The sequence below is a fragment of the Oryzias latipes genome, chromosome 5 (assembly GCF_002234675.1).
Source record: "Oryzias latipes chromosome 5, ASM223467v1".
In the NCBI taxonomy this organism is placed as follows: domain Eukaryota; kingdom Metazoa; phylum Chordata; class Actinopteri; order Beloniformes; family Adrianichthyidae; genus Oryzias; species Oryzias latipes.
In genome coordinates this window covers 16,512,267-16,529,258 of record NC_019863.2, presented here as the reverse complement: position 1 = coordinate 16,529,258, position 16,992 = coordinate 16,512,267, and the positions used below count along the sequence as shown (strand labels likewise).

The following is a 16,992-nucleotide window of genomic DNA, read 5'->3' as shown; positions in this document are numbered from 1 at the left end:
GCCCCCCTCCTATGGTTGCCGTATGGAGTGGGCCCCCCCTCTTTCGGTTTTATTTGCACCTTAGACATGTAGGGTCCTTGGTAGGGGGGGTGCTTGGACATCACTGCAAGCAAGCAGCTGATGTCCTCCTGGCACCCTACCCGCCAATTTTAACCGCACCTTAGACATTTAGGGCCCCTTGGTGTGGAGGGTGAGGGGACATCACTGTGAGTAATCAGGAGATGTCCCCTTAGTGCCCTACTCGCCAATTTTAACTGCACCCCCCTTAGTACACACACCCCTCCCCCTTCAATATATACATTCAAACATAAACACACACACATGCACACAAACACCCTCTCAAACACCCATACACGCACACACATTTTACAAGGAAGGTGGGACCTGGGTCCATCTGTCCCCTACCCCTTCCCTGGTGGGGGGTGTGGGCCCCTTGGCGATGGCGGCCGTGTCCCTTGGGTGCCGGCTCCCTGGGCCCGGCGGTGCTCTCTCCGCACGGTGGGGGGGTTCATATTACACCTGAGCCGGGGGTGTTCGTGTCCCTGGGGGGTGGGTCCTGGTCCTTGCCCCTGGGCGCTGGGCCCCGCCAAACTTCCAACATGGCCGAGCCTGGTCGGGCCATATTTATAACATCCCTTGTGGGCCGCCCTTTTTTCCCCGGGGTTCCCCCCTCCTGGGCGGGGGCGGCGGGCCCCTGCCTTGCTCCTACCTGGACCAACCGTGGGCCGGGTGGGTGGCTGCCTGGAGTGCGGAGCGGGTCTCCCTTGGGGGGTCCTGGCTCGTACCTGGGGTCGGGGCGGGGGGATGCCCGGAACTCCTGGGTGGTGGTGGGGTGCTCGTCTGGGGCTGTGGGCGTCCCTCTCCGGTGGGGCCCTGCGTTGGGCTCTTCCGGCGCGGCGGGGGGCTGCTTTCCTGGCTGGGCTGGGGCGGCGCTCTCTTTCCCTCTGCGCCTCCCTGCTCTCTGGCTCTGGGGGCCTCGCGGCGGTCCGGCTGGCCCTGGCCTGGGTGGCAGTCTTGGTCGCCCGGGGGGCGGTTGTTCCCTGCCTGTTCCCGTGTGGCGTTGGGGGAATTCCGGCTGCCGCTGCTGCTGCGGCGGGGGTATGGGTGTGGGGGTGGCTGGGCGCTCCTCCTCCTTCTTTTCACATTCCACCATCCATTTTAGAAGAACATAAACACTCACCTGAGCACAGGTGTTAGCTCACCTTTGCACTAATAGTTTGCATGATTGAATGAATGAAAGATTTCACACTAGTTGGTTTAAAGGCATAGGTATGCGTTCGTGAACACTATCTGTTTTGTGTGCATGTTGACATGTGGACATTTTTGCGGCTAGCAGGTGTGTTGATAATATTTGAGTGTGTGTGAACAGGCCCCGCCCTTTTTGTACTACATTTGAACCGTACCGTAACGATAAACAACCAGTAAACCTGTCTGCTCTATGCTGCTTCATGGTCTTACCCCCCTTCCCCTCCTATTATCACCCTCCTACCCCCCCCTCTCTCTAACGTCCCTCTCTCTTCTTCCCCCCTTTCCTTTTCCGTCCGGTCCAACACCAAAGATTTTCAAACATGATTGAAATTAATAAATTTTGGCCTCAATTACAAAAGGGGTTTATTCAGACATACCTTTGGTTTGTCTGAAGATGAATAACCCCTCTTGTTAAAATAAAATATGTCCAACACAAGAGGCCCTCAGCTCTCATCTGTTTGCCTAGCTGTTGGACAGGACAAGTTAAAAAAAAAAAAAAAAAAGTGGAGGCATCAGAATGGAGCACAGCAGGAAGCCTGTGGCTCGCCGATCGTAGCTTCTACATCACATCTACAAGCTTTTTCAAATTGCACTTTTTCACTTGCTCCTGATTTAAGACTGTTCAAATAAAGAAATATTCAGAAATACAATCTTGAAGTTGTATTTCTCCATATATGTGCTCCATTATCAGAAAAATCTTTCAAGAATATGTTAAAAAACACATGATTTTTAGCGGAGAGGATCTTTAATGGAAAAGATTAAACTTTTAGTCAAAACTGGTCAGTCTTTGCTTGATAATAGTTACTATTCTGTTTTTCCTCCTTCAGGCAGCCTCAAATATCATTGCTGTGTAAATAAAGAGGTTTGTCTATATCTGCGTTTGTCCATTTAACCCATTCCGACAACTTCATGGTACCTCTAGTTCAAAGCCATTACTGTAGCATTGATGTGCACGCACTAAATCACACAGTTATGGGATGCTCTTCATAACTATTCAAATAATTGGAGCAAAACTAGAGATATTTTCATTCCTACATAGAACTAAACAATAGTAGTGGGCAAAACAAATAAGCTCCTCCACTATATAGCATTTTTACAGACTGCAAGACAGCACAGTTGAATTTAATAACTCTTAATTGATCACTTTCTGTTTCTAATTCAACATGTCAAAAATAAAACAAATACTATGGCAAAAATACGGGTATCACTTGAATCCTGTCATATTAATTCAGCAACTCTTCCAAACAGAATACATCATAATAGGGGCTGTAAGCAAGTGGGAGAGAGTTAAAAAAAAATGGCATGATGGGAAATCAGGCTGGCTCACTCCCGCCTGCAACTCAGGTGGATTTCTTGGGCTAGTGCTGCTCTGCAGAAGCTTTGTCCTCTTAGAAAACGACACAAGTTTTTTTTTTAAATAAACACAGCTTGCTTATCATTAAAAGAGCACTGGGGACGCTTTTACAACAGATGAAAATGTAACTATACGCATATTGCAAATTGAAGTGCCGACTAAATAAAGGTATGAGTACGTTTTCGTTTTCCAGCAAACAGAAAAAGACCACATTCGAGAATAGAGAAATCCTATTTTTTGTTATACTTTTTTGATTCATACTGTAAAGGTGACCCAGCCTCAAACGATAAAGTTATGGGGCTCAAATTCCTGTTCGCTTTGTTTTTACGTATTTTTTATATTTAAAAATTAAGTTAATTGTCCTTGAGTCGGCATTTAAAACTGAGAAAACTTAAACTGTTAGCATAACCCTTTTCTTTTTAAATCCTCAAAATAAAATACAAAATAAAGAGAACGAAAGCTGCACTTTCACGTATTCATCCGCAGCTGAGTGAAGGAGCGGAAGAGCGGCCAGTCGCCTCATCACTCTTGTTCGCCCATGTAGGCGTGGACGTCCGCTTACCGTTTGCCACTCCCCTTCCTTCCACCGGTACCGAGAGGGACAGTCGGCGACACGGCAGCTCTGGCTGGACGGCGGTCGGGAGCGCTGAGTGCAGCCGGTCTCAAGCGGGCTCCGGTGACCTTCGTCGTGGCAGGAAACCTCTCGTTGCTGCACGCCGTCACCGCAAGAAGCTGAACACTGAAAACAGCACAGGTACTACTTTATTACTCCGCGTGTAAGCAACAACAGCGCACTGTCTGAAAGTTTTTGGTGACAGAAATTAGTAACAATATTGTTTTATAATAGTTTATTAATAATAAGATTACACAGTTTTATTATTTTTTTAATCTATTTGGTTCAATTGTCACCAACTTTAAAAACAATTAAGATTATTTTATTACAATGATTTTATTTATTGACACTATATAAACTCTCTTGCAAACCCTGTATGGGTTAAAGAAAAAAATTTATAAGGCTAAAGTTTAATGTCACATCAATTCAAAGGTATTTATCATATGTTGTATTAATCCAGAAGTAAAAATAATAGTATGCACAGAAGTTTCTTAGCATTTTTCAAAGACATTTCAGCTTATCTTGCCAAACACTGATGAACATATCATTGTTTATTACCAAAAAACAATATATTTTAATCTTGTTCCTTTACTGTATGCTATTGTGATTTTAATTTTATTGCAAAACTCTGATTTTAATGTTTTTTAGGGCAGAATAAAAAGCTTAAACTCTCTGAATACCACAGTATCTGTAACATCGCCAATGCTTCTGGTATAGGTGATTGTCATTTACTTCTTGCACACTGCCTCCTCCACAGCTGGTTTTAAGCACATCCTCTCTGACATATGGAGCACATCTGTTACTCTGCGCTCGGGGCAGCTCGAACTGAAGAAGCGGAGGGGAAAAGAGACGTGCAGAGCAGAGGAAGGGAAGGTAAAAGGGAAACAAGTACGGGGCAGACACCCATGTGCTTTTTTGTGAGTTTTTGTCTGGCACAGTCATGTGTGAGTGAATTGCCTCTAGTAGGGTTAAAGAAAAAAAGGCTGACATGTGGTTCCTATTGGAGAAGACACACTGAGAAAAGGAGGATAAAAGAGATGGAGAGTGGAGGAAGGTGAAGGTCAGAGGAAGAGGAAATATAAAAGAGACTGAATTTGACTTCAGTGCATCCAGTGGATTGCAAGTTGACAGCATACACAATTTTCACCTCTACTGAAGCAACCTCCTCAAGGGAGAAGCTAACACACATGCACGAACATAAGATGGTGAGTAATAAAAAAAGGGAAGACTGTGAGCAAAAGAATGCTGACATGTCTGGCGGTGTGCAAACAGAGAATGTTATATTACAGGGTTAAAGAATCCCACCTCTCCCCAGCTGCCTGTCTTCCACTTGGGGCATCGTCCACCTCGACAGCGCCTTTGCTTGCTGGGTTTGGGGGACAAGTGCTGGCAGTTTTCCTCCGGGACAGCACGGCCTGACCCGGTCACGCAGCTCACTTTACGGGATTTGAAACCTCTTCCACAGGAGGCTGAGCACTGGAGAGGAGGAGATGATAGAAAGCTGAGGTCACGACTTTGAGAATAACTTGTGGGGGGGGAAAAAGTAAACCGTAATTTGGGTCATGGTGCATCTTTCTATGGCTAGAAAGGCAGAAAAGACGCTACTCTAAGCACAAACAGTGTCTGCTCAGCAGGAAGCACTTTTTTTCTCATCTCCGGGTTCACTGAGTTACTGAAAGGCTAATGTAGTACACACACACACACACACACAGAACTGCATCACAGGAGGGAGGGCTGGCGGGCTGGACGGTGCTTGGATTATAAAAAGGGGGTGGATGCAGGGATGGATGCGAAGTGACAGGCCCAGAGTTGAATGAGTGCGTGGCAGACCGTGTGGCTCTGTCCTGACCGGGAAAGGACCGCCTGGACCACACTGAAACGAGCTGTGACCTCTCAACCTCATTCACAGAGAACATGTGAAGCAGCATGTGAGAGAAGCTAGAGCTAATATATTTACAGGTTTCTAAATCAAAGAGTCGATAAAATTAGGGGGGGGGGGGGGGGGGGGGGCGGCTGCAAAATGTATGTTCAGGACAAAAAAAGAACAATGTGTATGTTTTTGAATATTTGCAAATTTGATTAAACTATCTTCTGATTGTGTTGCTTAGAGTGTGTTTTTTCTGGAGTCTAGAGGCATTGGTATGCTCTCAGTTTTTGTGTTAAAGTGTTCAAAGTTACAACAAACCAAAAGAGCCTTCAAACCTTCAAAACTAAAAAAAAAAAAAGTACACCTCAAGACATGATGTATGTAGTTCTGACATTTCTTACAATCAAACTTTTCTGTTATTTTAAGAAATATTTATAGCAAGAAAAACATTTAACACAACTGAAAACGCACACATTTAGCTACAAAATCAAAGCTGCTGTGTGCACTCTGTGGCCCCAGCATCCAGCAATTCTGCTGAACAGCTTCTTTTTCTCTAAACCCCGGATCACAGACATTTTCCCAGAGGTCCACATGTGATGATAGGATGGAACGGTAGGGGGGGCTTTCCAAGATCAAACGTGGCCTTTGACCCACCAATAAACCACTGCATTGTACTGCTGACACCTCCCCTCATTCAAGTCACCATCACCGACATTCACAGTGACACATCGTCATTAAATACCATTAGGCCACAATGAGGGGGCCTATGAGGAAGGGCCAAAGGCTGCTCGCAAGTTCAGCGGTGGGAATGCGTCAATGAGCACCCCAGAAATAGTTTGGGTGTTCATCATGAGTGACTGAGCATGGTCAATGAAGTATTTTGAGGCCCTCTTACACATGACGGATTCACTTTGATGGATACATTTTTAATCCAGTGACACATTGTAAAAAAAACGACAGCAGAGACCCTGATTACATACAATAACAAGATTATTGCTCAGTGATTTGTGAGTTTTCATTCAGAAAAAAGCCCCATTGAGTCAACTGGCTGGAGAAAAGACAGTTTTCAAAGCATTTTCCTGCTTCACTTTTGTTTTTTCTACAAGTACCAAGTCATGCATTAGCTGCAATATGCATAATTTATTTTTTTACTTGTGGTTTTTCCAAAAAATAACATGTTATTTATGTTTTGACATGTTATCAGGGTTGCATAAGTTGATGTGTTTCAAAGGTTTTATTTTTGTAAGATGGAAAAAATGAAAAATAAAAGACTTTGATAGTACCTCTACTTGACTTTAATCATAACCTTTTTCTGGAAAGAAACAAAAATCCAACAGATTCATAAAAAAATTAAATATTGACATAACAAAAGATAAATGCACAATAAATACAGGTACTTACATAAATATACAAACATTGGCTTGACACAGACTAATACTGCCATTATTGGATAATAAACACATTATACACTTATTTTAGGAGCCTGTATACATTTAGGCATATATGTTTTTGCACTACTACTATGCACAAGTGGAGTTCTCACACTGAAATGTGATACTAAAATTGAGACTGTCCTACTTTCACTGATTTAACCTCAATTGGATTTTACAAAGCCTCACAAAAACACATGGGAGTCATTACACGCCATAGTTCTCATTAGCAAATAATGTGTAGTGAATAATGTGGTCACTGCTGTGTTAACAGGCCCTTAAAATAAGGTGTCATGTCAATACAGACATTTATGACCAAGAGGAGTCAACTGGGTGGGCTGAAGGCAAAATTGCACCTAAGCACAGATTCTAAATTAGTTTCAACTGTCCTCCAGAGGCAATTAAACAAGGTGGGAGGTGGTGTAAAACCCCAGATTTATCCTTAGGGCAATCAACGGCACTCACTAACTCACACTTAATCTTAGCCAGACTAAATCCCTCCAGTGCACGGGAAAGAAAAACAAAACATGGGGCAATAATAATAGAGACTGAGGTAGACATATGAAGTTGGCTCAAAATGAAAACTGAATGCAAAACACTGTTAACTTAAGCTGTGATCACATGTGTAACAAGTGTGACTAAGCAAGGCATCCGATGAACAATTCAAAACACAGTTTGGTAGCAGTTCATCAAACGTGTGGAAAACTTTCAGATTGATCGGATCGGTGAATCAACTGCTCATGAAAAGAAACAAAATGACAAAAAAAAAAACAATGCGCCACGAGATAAAGGCTACACCAACTAAAACGGTGATTCAATTTTGATGTTTTTACCTCAGATCTCCCTTATTTGGCCAAAGCACCACATACGTGTAAGTAACACTGCTGAAAGGCTATAGCTGAGTTGTATTTGTTCAAGGTGAGGTATTATGGAACACGAAAGATCACATTCGATAACTCCTGGAACAAACTGTACAAAATTAAACAATTAAAAAAGACTAATTGACATATATATATGAGCACCTTGGAGGAAGAGGAATTCTAAAGAATTAATTTGGTCGCTGTGAGGGGATGTGGGCCAAAACCAAGCTGAAACACAATGACTACCATCTTTCATTAGCACAAATATAGAGACGCTTGACACTAATCTACTCAGACAAGTTGTAGGGTTGATCTTATTGTAAGGGAAACAACAGAAACGATAGCATGAAGCCTCTCAATACGGTTAGTCACATGTGCCTATAGACAAACTAAATTCTTAATACAATAGCCATTTCAAAGATGCAACAGGGACATACACTCACCGGCCACTTAATTAGGTACACCTTGTCAGTACTGGGTTGGACCCCCTTTAGAGTTCAGAACTGCCTTAATCCTTCATGGTATTGATTCAACAAGATACTGGAAACATTCCTCAGATAGTGTGGTCCATATTGACATGGTAGCATCACACAGTTGCTGCAGATCTCCTGGCTGCACATCCATGATGCCAATCTCCTGTTCCATCACATCCCAAAGGTGATCTATTGGGTTGAGATCTGGTGACTGTGGAGGCCATTTGAGTCCAGTGAACTCATTGTTATGTTTTGTTATGTTGGACATATTCTGTGATCAGAGATGCGCCTCTGCAAACCTCAGTTGTAACCAAGGTTATTTCAGTTGCTGTTGTCGTTCTATTGGCTTGAAACAGTCTGTCCATTCTCCTCTGACCTCTGGTATCAACAAGGTATTTCCATCCAAAGGATTGCCACTCACTGGATATTTTCTCTTTTTCAGACCATTCTCTGTAAACCACAGAGATGGTTAAGGGTGAAAATCCTAGTAGATCAGCAGTTTTTGAAATTCTCAGACCAGCCCATCTGGCACCAACAACCATGCTATGTTCAAAGTCACTTATATCTCCTTTCTTTCCTATTCTGATGCTCGGTTTGAACTGCAGCAGATGGTCTTGACTATGTCTATGTGCCTAAATGCATTAAGTTGCTGCCATGTGATTGGCAGATTAGACATTTGTGTTAATGAGAAGTTGGACAGGTGTACCTAATAAAGTAGCCACTGAGTGTATATGCTCTACACAGTTCAGATGTTCTCCAGTGTAAGCTGGTGCTTTTGTAGTTCATTACGTATCACCTTATGCTCAAAGATTACAAGGTCATTCTTTGGATAGTAAGAAAAAATAAAATAAACAGGCTTCCTACTGTATATTCCTGATATACAAAAACATTCATCAGCATTTGCATTAAAACAGTGATTGGCTAAATGTGCAAATACAAAGAGCTAAAACACAATGTAAGTCACGTTTAAAGTTAATGCTATATACATGGGATAAAAAAGGACAAAATATCTTAATAAATTATCTTAAAAACAGTATTTTACAGCACTAACTTTGATGGTAATACAAAATTATCTTGAAGAATAAAAAAGCTAATAAACAGTTAAAAAACAGTTAGGTAGCTTGGACCAACACAGTCGTTTATATACTCTTATGGTCACAGCTGTCACTGGATTAGATTGTTATGTACTTCTTTTTTTGGCATTTTGCTAGAGAGGGTATCTTTACTGTTTGAGTGTAACTGATATGAACTTTCTGGATGAAGGAGTTTTGTACAGTCGCTTGCCCCACTGAGTGCTGCTGTTGAAGAAACTGCAGAGGTACTACTGCGTGGTAAGGAGTAACATATTTAAAAATGAGTACACTAAAAGACAAAGTATTGTTTTATGAGCGTACCGAGCTCCATGGGTCTGTGCTCCAGTGAGGGCTAGAAGGGCAAGGCTGAGTATTGCACTGCTCTTGATCTGGTGGCTTGTCATGGATCTCGCAGCTCAGATCGTTGAAACGTTCGCCGTTTGGACGCTGACACACCACCAGCCTCGTCTTTATTCCACCCCCACATGGCTTAGTGCACTGCAGACAGAAGGACAGATATGTGTGTTTCACATGTTAAAATGTCATGCCCTATTGGCCATTTAAAGGTGCATTAAAAATATCGGAAAAACTACTGTGAGTTTTATGTAAAATAGTACTCTCACCTCTCCCCAGCTGCCGTAAGCCCACTGAGGACATGGACCCGACTCACAAGACCGCTGCTCGTTGGGTCGGCTGCTGTCCTCACAGCTGTTGGCAGGGTAACCATTCTCATCCTGGCACACCACCACCCGTCGTTGGAAGCCTCCTGCACATGTGCTGGAGCACTGTTGTTACAAAAATATACGGGAAACTCTTGAGGAAAAACGTTCCGTTCCGGGTTGGTCTGGTAAAGCTGGGGCATTTTTAAAACTCAAAAGAAATGAAAATGTTTAATTTAAAACACAACACAGCTATGACAAAAATATTTCAAATGAACCACTTTACTTTTGTTTACAAAAAATGAGTCCACTTTGTTGTGATCCATGCTACAGGTCTGATTAAAAGCTGTGTGCTAATTTATTTCTAGCCTAGAGGAGACAATATAAGTTTGAAAACAAGAATTTTAAATTCAATATTTAGAGAATCCAGAACACTTTGGCACTTTAGAACAGTCAATATTGAATAAGTCCTGGTACACAGAAAGTACTTGTATGACAAAACTTTAGCATCAACTGAGGGAATGGGATTTATACCAACAGTGGTTGGTGTCTGGAAGTATTTTCAGTCCCCTTTATAAATGTCCCAATCGTGCCAAAAAGTGATGCATTGTCGTCTGAAGGATCAAAGACTGCTTGCAGGTTTGGCCCTGTCCCTTGAACGCAGAGATTTCATCAGTTTCTCCAGATCTTTTGATGAGGTTATGCAACACAAGTAATGATAGTTGCAAAACATTTGTAATTTGATATATTGTTTTTCACACCCTTTGTACCAAACCATTAGTAGCCACAGATTTCCAAATGAGCTCACCCAATAAGGCTTGGTTCAAATAAATATGTTATTTTAGGTGAAAACAACTATTAAGTGTTTTTTAACATAAAAATTCATATTTAAACATTATGCTAAAATATGGATTAAAGGTCTACCTGTGTTTGTTATAAATCCCAAACTATTTTCTAAGTATAAACATTGTTTTTATAAATGAAACTTGACAACAACAACAAAATCAATATTTTTAATCAGATTACCGGTAGATCAGAAAGCAAATTTATTTGTAAACGGAAGTCAAACTGATTCAGTATTTTGCCAGTAACACCTTATCTGTTTCAAATAAAACATTTTGATAACTTTTTTTCTCAATATTTAAGTGTAATAAAAAAATTATTTTCTCTGGAATTTGGGTTCTAATAATGGGCGCGTTAAAGTACATTTTATGACTATTCAGAGGAGAAAAAGAGCAGGCTTAGAGACATTTTAGGTCAGATGATTGGACTATTCTGTTGCTATATTAAAGTTTGCTTCCCCCGGACAGAGGAAGGAAGAGTACCCAGAAATAGATTTATTCTCTTCCCAGAATTATTCAAATGTCAGAGTTATCTTTGGACAGAGATAACCACTTAATACTTTATTGCTCTTTCAAAAAGTCCATCAATACAAAGAATAGGATCTACAGGTCTGGGCCGCCAGTAGCAATTAGATCCTTTTATCATCTGACCTGAAGAACCTTCACCACTTTTAGACTTCTTGTATAAATATCCGAACGTCCAACTCTTATCTCAACTTCAAATGTCATTGCCTTCTCACTGTCCCTCTTTTAAACACGTTCAAACCATCTTAATCTAGCTTTTCATAAACTGTCCCTCTGATATATTTATTTCTGATTCTAGCCATCAGTCCTAATGAGAAGTTCAACATCTTCAGCTCTGCTACCTCCACCTCTGCCTCCTGTGTTTGCTAAAAAATATCAAATTTTACATTAAAACTAAACTTATGTATGTCCTGGTAATAAACAGTCTTTCAATTTTAATTCCTTTTGTGTTTTTCATTCATGAAAAGTGGGGTTACTTTCTTAGCTGTTTTGATCATATCAGACCTTAGATTTATGCATTTGTTGGGGCTTTTTTTTCTCTGATTTTCAGTTTGCTGGACCCACATATTGACTTAAAAAGCGGTGTAATTTGTTGCCCATTTTGGGAATGTTCTTAAAGGAGGCTGAGTAAATTTTAGCCATTGTGCCCATACTAATATAGACTTAATTTTTGCCATTCAGAATTAATTGGAGGATTTTGTTGCTGATATGACTCAAACCTGGAAATCTTGTTCCAGATTTGTGTTTTTATCCACAACATCCATCTGCAACTCACCTTACACTAATATGTGTGTGACTTTGAGTTCACAGTACATTACTCTAATATTTTACTTAACGTTATGGCAGCTTCCTCTAGTGGTCACCACAGCAAATCATCATGTATATAATTCCCATTCTTGAGTTTGTTTTTTGGATGTTCTTCCTGACACAATAAAGAAACTGGATTGTTCGTCCAGATACAATGCTAAAAACTGTCAAACACAAATTTAAACAATGCCTCTGTGTACTCAGCCAAAAAAAAAAAAGAGTATCACAGCTGGGACTGGGAGACTGAAGGTTTAAATTTAGCTGGGAATTGTCTCTCTAATAGTGGGACCCATTGTGTACCTGCTTACCTGCTTAAAAAATACCCCTATGGGATAGATAAAGTTGTTTGAATTGAATAACACTCAAAACTAACAGTTGTGTTGGAGGGGTTAAAGCCATAAACATATAAACACTGAACAGATCATTTCTGATGTCCCCCATACAATTGTGCACAGAATAAATGGAGCGGATAGAGCATGTCAACTGGAGTAAACTCTACTTAACTCAATAAAATAACAAAAAATTGGGTGATTGGGTAAAACAAAGTAAATTCTGAAGTGGTTGAGTCCAACTATTGGTCAACCCATACTATACCTATCAAAAGATTGTTTCCCCTAGTTCTTAGAAAATCTGAACTTTATTAAACCTAAAACAGTTAATCTTTAAAAAAAATCCTTTGTCCCCTTAACTGCCAGAAAAACAAAAAACAAAACTGAAATAGTTTTGATACCATACTTTAATTCTTTTATTTTTAGTGTCAAAGATAATTGAAATTTTCTTCTGTTTGACATCTGCCTCATGTGGACTTTATAAGGCATTAGAATATTCATTGCTTTCTGGTTTGCATCAAATCTAGGTGGGGTTTTGTTTAAATCGTTAATTAATTTCCAAGTGGGTTAGGGTAAAATGTGGGACAGCTATAGTGACTTTAACTCTTGGAATGAACATAATTAAGTTAATTAACGAAAACGGCATGCTATACTTTAGTTACAATACAACCTCATATCTAATTCAAGACTTCTGAGTTTCCTGTCTGGACTTGCCAAACAAAGGCCTTATCAAAAGAGCTTGCTAATCAAAACCATAAGAGGACTCACCGCTCCCCAAGGTCCGGTCCGCCACTGGTGGGACTGGCTGTGTGGAAGGCTGCTTCTGGCATTTGGCGAGGATGGCAAAGGTCGGGACTCACTGGAACGGGACGGGCATTGAGACATGGCGCAGTCCTGCTGGGTGGTAGGACGATCATCTGGATCGCACTCACTAGCATTCACTTCTTGCTCATTAAAGTCAACGCACAGCACTTGTCGCGTTGTCAACCCCTGTCCACAGGTCACTGAGCACTAAAAACACAAAGGTGAGAAGTACATTATTTATTATCTGATGAGGTTCTGATGGAAAAAAAAACTTTTCAAAACAGCTCTTTATTATCAGCCTAGGTTTCATGTTCGTAATAGTAGTAGTTGCTTGTTTCTGAATGAATAACACTATTGCAAACGTAGGATAAGATCTGGACATTACCGGTATGATTACAGAGAAAAATGCAGTCCGACTGCAGAGCCTGTCAATTTAGAATTACTCGGTGAATTTAGAATCTCTACATAGAGACAGAAACTATACTGCAAACCACAACTCCTACCTGGTAGCTGTGATCTCACATTTCCCAAAGAGTTATTTTCACACTATAAACAGTAGAAAGCTCCCGACCATCTTAGCACAGGCCTCTTCTAGTGCCAATCATACAGTCATTGTTTGTCTTTATGAAGCATTTCTTAGAAAGAAAAAACAATGCAAATCAAGTCTCTCTTAGCTCCTCCTTAACTTCTCTACTTTCTGTATTACATAAAACTCTCATATACACATATGCAACAGCTGCCTACTAAAAATGGATTCCCAAATTGTTCATAATTTAAAAATAAATATGACTTTGTGCAATCACATAATCAACCAATATATCTCTCGTAAAAAGATCATGAAATTGTGAAAAACCTGCACACAGATTTTAAATGAGCAATAATATTATTAGATATATATCATTTTGCTTTTAAAACAGTTTATTGTTTTAAAACAGTATTTAAAATTGTTTGGTTTTAATTATTATTAATTATTGTAATTCTATGTCCTTTTTAGGAAATCGGATTTCAAAATCTATATTTTCCAAAGTAGCTTTTTTATTTTATTTCATGTTGCTGTTTTTCCCAATGACTTATTTATTTCAGAATGAGCTTTTTCAGCAGAATGAGTCTGTCTGTCAATCAAACCAAACAAGGCGGAGACACTTTTGTGATTGGCTACTCCTTTACTCAGACATAAGCAGCAGCACCCTAACTACATCGATCAAAGTTGCTTCAGCGAACGTGCGGTTGAACCCTTCAACACGAGGTGGGAGTATGCACCTCAACACGTCATCAGTTTTGCCAGATTGGGCTTTCCGCCCCAATTAAATTTGTGGGTAAAATGGCTTCAGGCGGGTTAGCATAATTTGGGCAGTTTTAGGGTCAGTTCGGCGGGGTGTTTTTCTCATGAAAATATAGCAGCGGACGAAATTAGGCTGGGTGGCTGTTGGAGTTCTGATAATCTTCTAAGTACTGGAGCTCCATTAACGCACCAGACGCTCAATGGCCCGGGCATTTAACCTGTTGTTGGGACTTTGCCGCCCCGACCCACCTTTCCAAAATTGTGTTCTTTCAAGCTTGACACCACAGCAGCGTGTGGGAGGAGCTACCAGCTAATGTTTTAGGCTGATCTCTACATGGAGCGTCTGAGTTAATCTCACTTACAATACATGGAAGACACTGAATATGTTGAGCGATCAGGTTTATTTATTTTGAAGAGTTCTAGTTTTTGAGTTCATGAAATCATTCAGAGATTCTGAGTCTGATCTATCTTTTATTTTGAAAAATGAATGGACCTGGATGCTTAATTAGTCCAGTAGGGGAAAAAGAAACAAATCAGCTGTGCATTGTTGATGCTCCTGATACCCTTATTATATATATACCGATAAATACCATATTTAAACAACCATAAGGCACACTTGAAAGTCTTAAATTTTCTCAAAAATGCACAGAGGACCCTGTGGGGCGGTGCGCCTGAGGTGTTGTTGCGTGACTTCGTTATAGAGGATGTCGGAGAGGACAGCATGAGAACGGTAAGGAGGGAAGAGAGGACGTGAAAGAAGACACAACCCTGAATAGTACTGAAGTGCAGTGCATGATGCAGAACAACATAGTTTTGGAAACCCTGAAAATGCTGCAAAGAGACATGATTATGAAGCACAGTTTAAACTGCAAGCTATCAGCTACATGGAGGAACATTGGAATCGAGCAGCTGTGAGAGAATTCAAGATTAATGAATCAATGGTTCACAAGTGAAGGAAGCTGGAAAACAAACTCCGACAGGTCAAGAAGACGCAGCTGAGTTTCCGTGAAAACAAGGCGAGTTTGAAGACCAACTCCAGCGATGGATTAACGATCAGAGAACAGCTGGAAGAAGCGTCTCTACAGTCACCATTTGACTGAAGGCGGTAACGCTTTCAGAGGAAATGAAAATTGAACATTTTTAAGGAGGTCCGTCATGGTGCTTTCGTTTTATTAAGCACCGTCATCTTTCCATCCGGGCAACGACTATGGTGGCGAAGCAACTTCCAACGGATTAGAATGAAAAGCTGCTCGGACTGCAGGAGAATGATTGTAAACAGGGCGTCCAAAGTAAGTTTGCGATCAGCGTGGAAGCGGTGGATGACGGATGCCCAACACAGTTTGACTAAGACTGGGAGGCAGCGCCTGGCGGGTTACACCACAACTAGTGAATGAATTGTAGATTCTTGGGCTAATGTGTCTGCTTCCACTGTCCTTCAAGCTTTCACAAAAGCAGGCATCATTCACGAGGAGCCGCATGGCAACGAGACGGACAATTACGAAAGAAAACCTGGCATTTTTGACAGAAATTTTGCCCTGCTGTTTATTTTAGATACAGAAGATGAGGACTTTGACAGATATTTGGATGCTGATTGATGACTGAAAAAATAAAAAAGAAATCACAACCAACTCAGTTTTGCTCCCGCTGGCTTTTTGAAAACACACAATAGCATGCATGTTTTACCAGTATGTTTTAACGTGCCCAGGCCCTAAAACCGGGTGCGCCTTTTGTATGTGTAAAATACAGAAAAAGCCCCCATAACTTTCAGACGACTTTTTCATCTTCTACTTCATTCATTCATCTTCTGCCGTTTTATCTCTTTCGGGGTCACGGGGCTACCGGAGCCTATCCCGGCCACTTGTGGGCGAAGGCAGGGGACATCCTGGTCACCAGGTCACCAGTCTGTCGCAGGGCCACAATCACACACCCATTCACACTCACACTCACACCTATGGACAATTTAGAGTTGCCAATTGACCTATGAAGCATGTCTTTGGACGGTGGGAGGAAGCTGGATTCCCCTGGGAAAAAAACCCACGCATACACAAACGACTTTTGGGCTAGAAAACTGGGAAATTACGACAGTCCGGAGTATTTCAACGGGCACTTCAAGACGTGGACGAGCGGCGCTTTTAAAGAAAGCTCCTCCGTGGTTTGGTCAACAGGCACCCGGTGCTCAATTAATCTTAAACTATCAAAAACTGATGCTTATGTCTGAGTAAAGGAGTACGCAATCACAACATTTTACATAAAGTGTCTCCGCCTTGTTTGGTTTGATTGACAGACAGACTCATTCTGCTGAAAAAGCTCATTCTGAAATAAATAAGTCATTGGGAAAAACAGCAACATGAAATAAAAACAAAGCTACTTTGGAAAATATAGATTTTTGAAATCCAAGTTCCTAAAGAAAATACATAGAATTAAAATAATATTTAATATGACTAGATTTAAAATATTAATATTATGAACAGGTTTTTAAAAGAAAATAAAGCATATTTAATAATATAATGGCTTATTTAAGATATGTGTGCAGGTTTTTCACAATTTCATGATCTTTTTATATATTTATGAGAGATTTATTAGTTTATTGTGTAATTGTATAAAGTCATATTCATTTTTTTTAATTATTAACAATTTGGGACTTCATAACTAAAAAGCATGGCCAGGGATTACACTAACCAGACATCTATGCAGCCCTGTCACAATGTTTCACAAGACTAAACATATGATAGGATGGTTTTACACACAATCACTGAAGGGACATTGTGTGCTGCTGAGATGTTGAGAATTTTTGGTCTTATGTGACTAAAAACAGTCTTTTTTTAT

General features: G+C 40.7%; 1 protein-coding gene and 1 long non-coding RNA gene across 3 annotated transcripts in view; one reads left to right on the top strand and one right to left on the bottom strand.

The window, feature by feature from the left end:
* Nucleotides 1–16,992, bottom strand: part of adamts9 (ADAM metallopeptidase with thrombospondin type 1 motif 9) — a 49,353-nt gene that overhangs the window by 7,798 nt on the left and 24,563 nt on the right. For both annotated transcript variants that reach the window (XM_011475081.3, XM_011475080.3), the window contains exons 26-30: nt 12,849–13,091; nt 9,542–9,703; nt 9,240–9,416; nt 4,521–4,691; nt 3,165–3,341 (exon numbers count right to left, since the gene is read on the bottom strand). In XM_011475081.3, coding sequence (XP_011473383.1) covers nt 3,165–3,341; nt 4,521–4,691; nt 9,240–9,416; nt 9,542–9,703; nt 12,849–13,091 — 930 coding nt within the window. The remainder of the gene's footprint in view (nt 1–3,164; nt 3,342–4,520; nt 4,692–9,239; nt 9,417–9,541; nt 9,704–12,848; nt 13,092–16,992) is intronic.
* On the top strand, nt 3,195–5,183 carry LOC105354100. The gene is made up of 3 exons (XR_908805.3): nt 3,195–3,356; nt 3,973–4,420; nt 4,505–5,183. It is a non-coding gene; the product is annotated as an uncharacterized LOC105354100 (long non-coding RNA).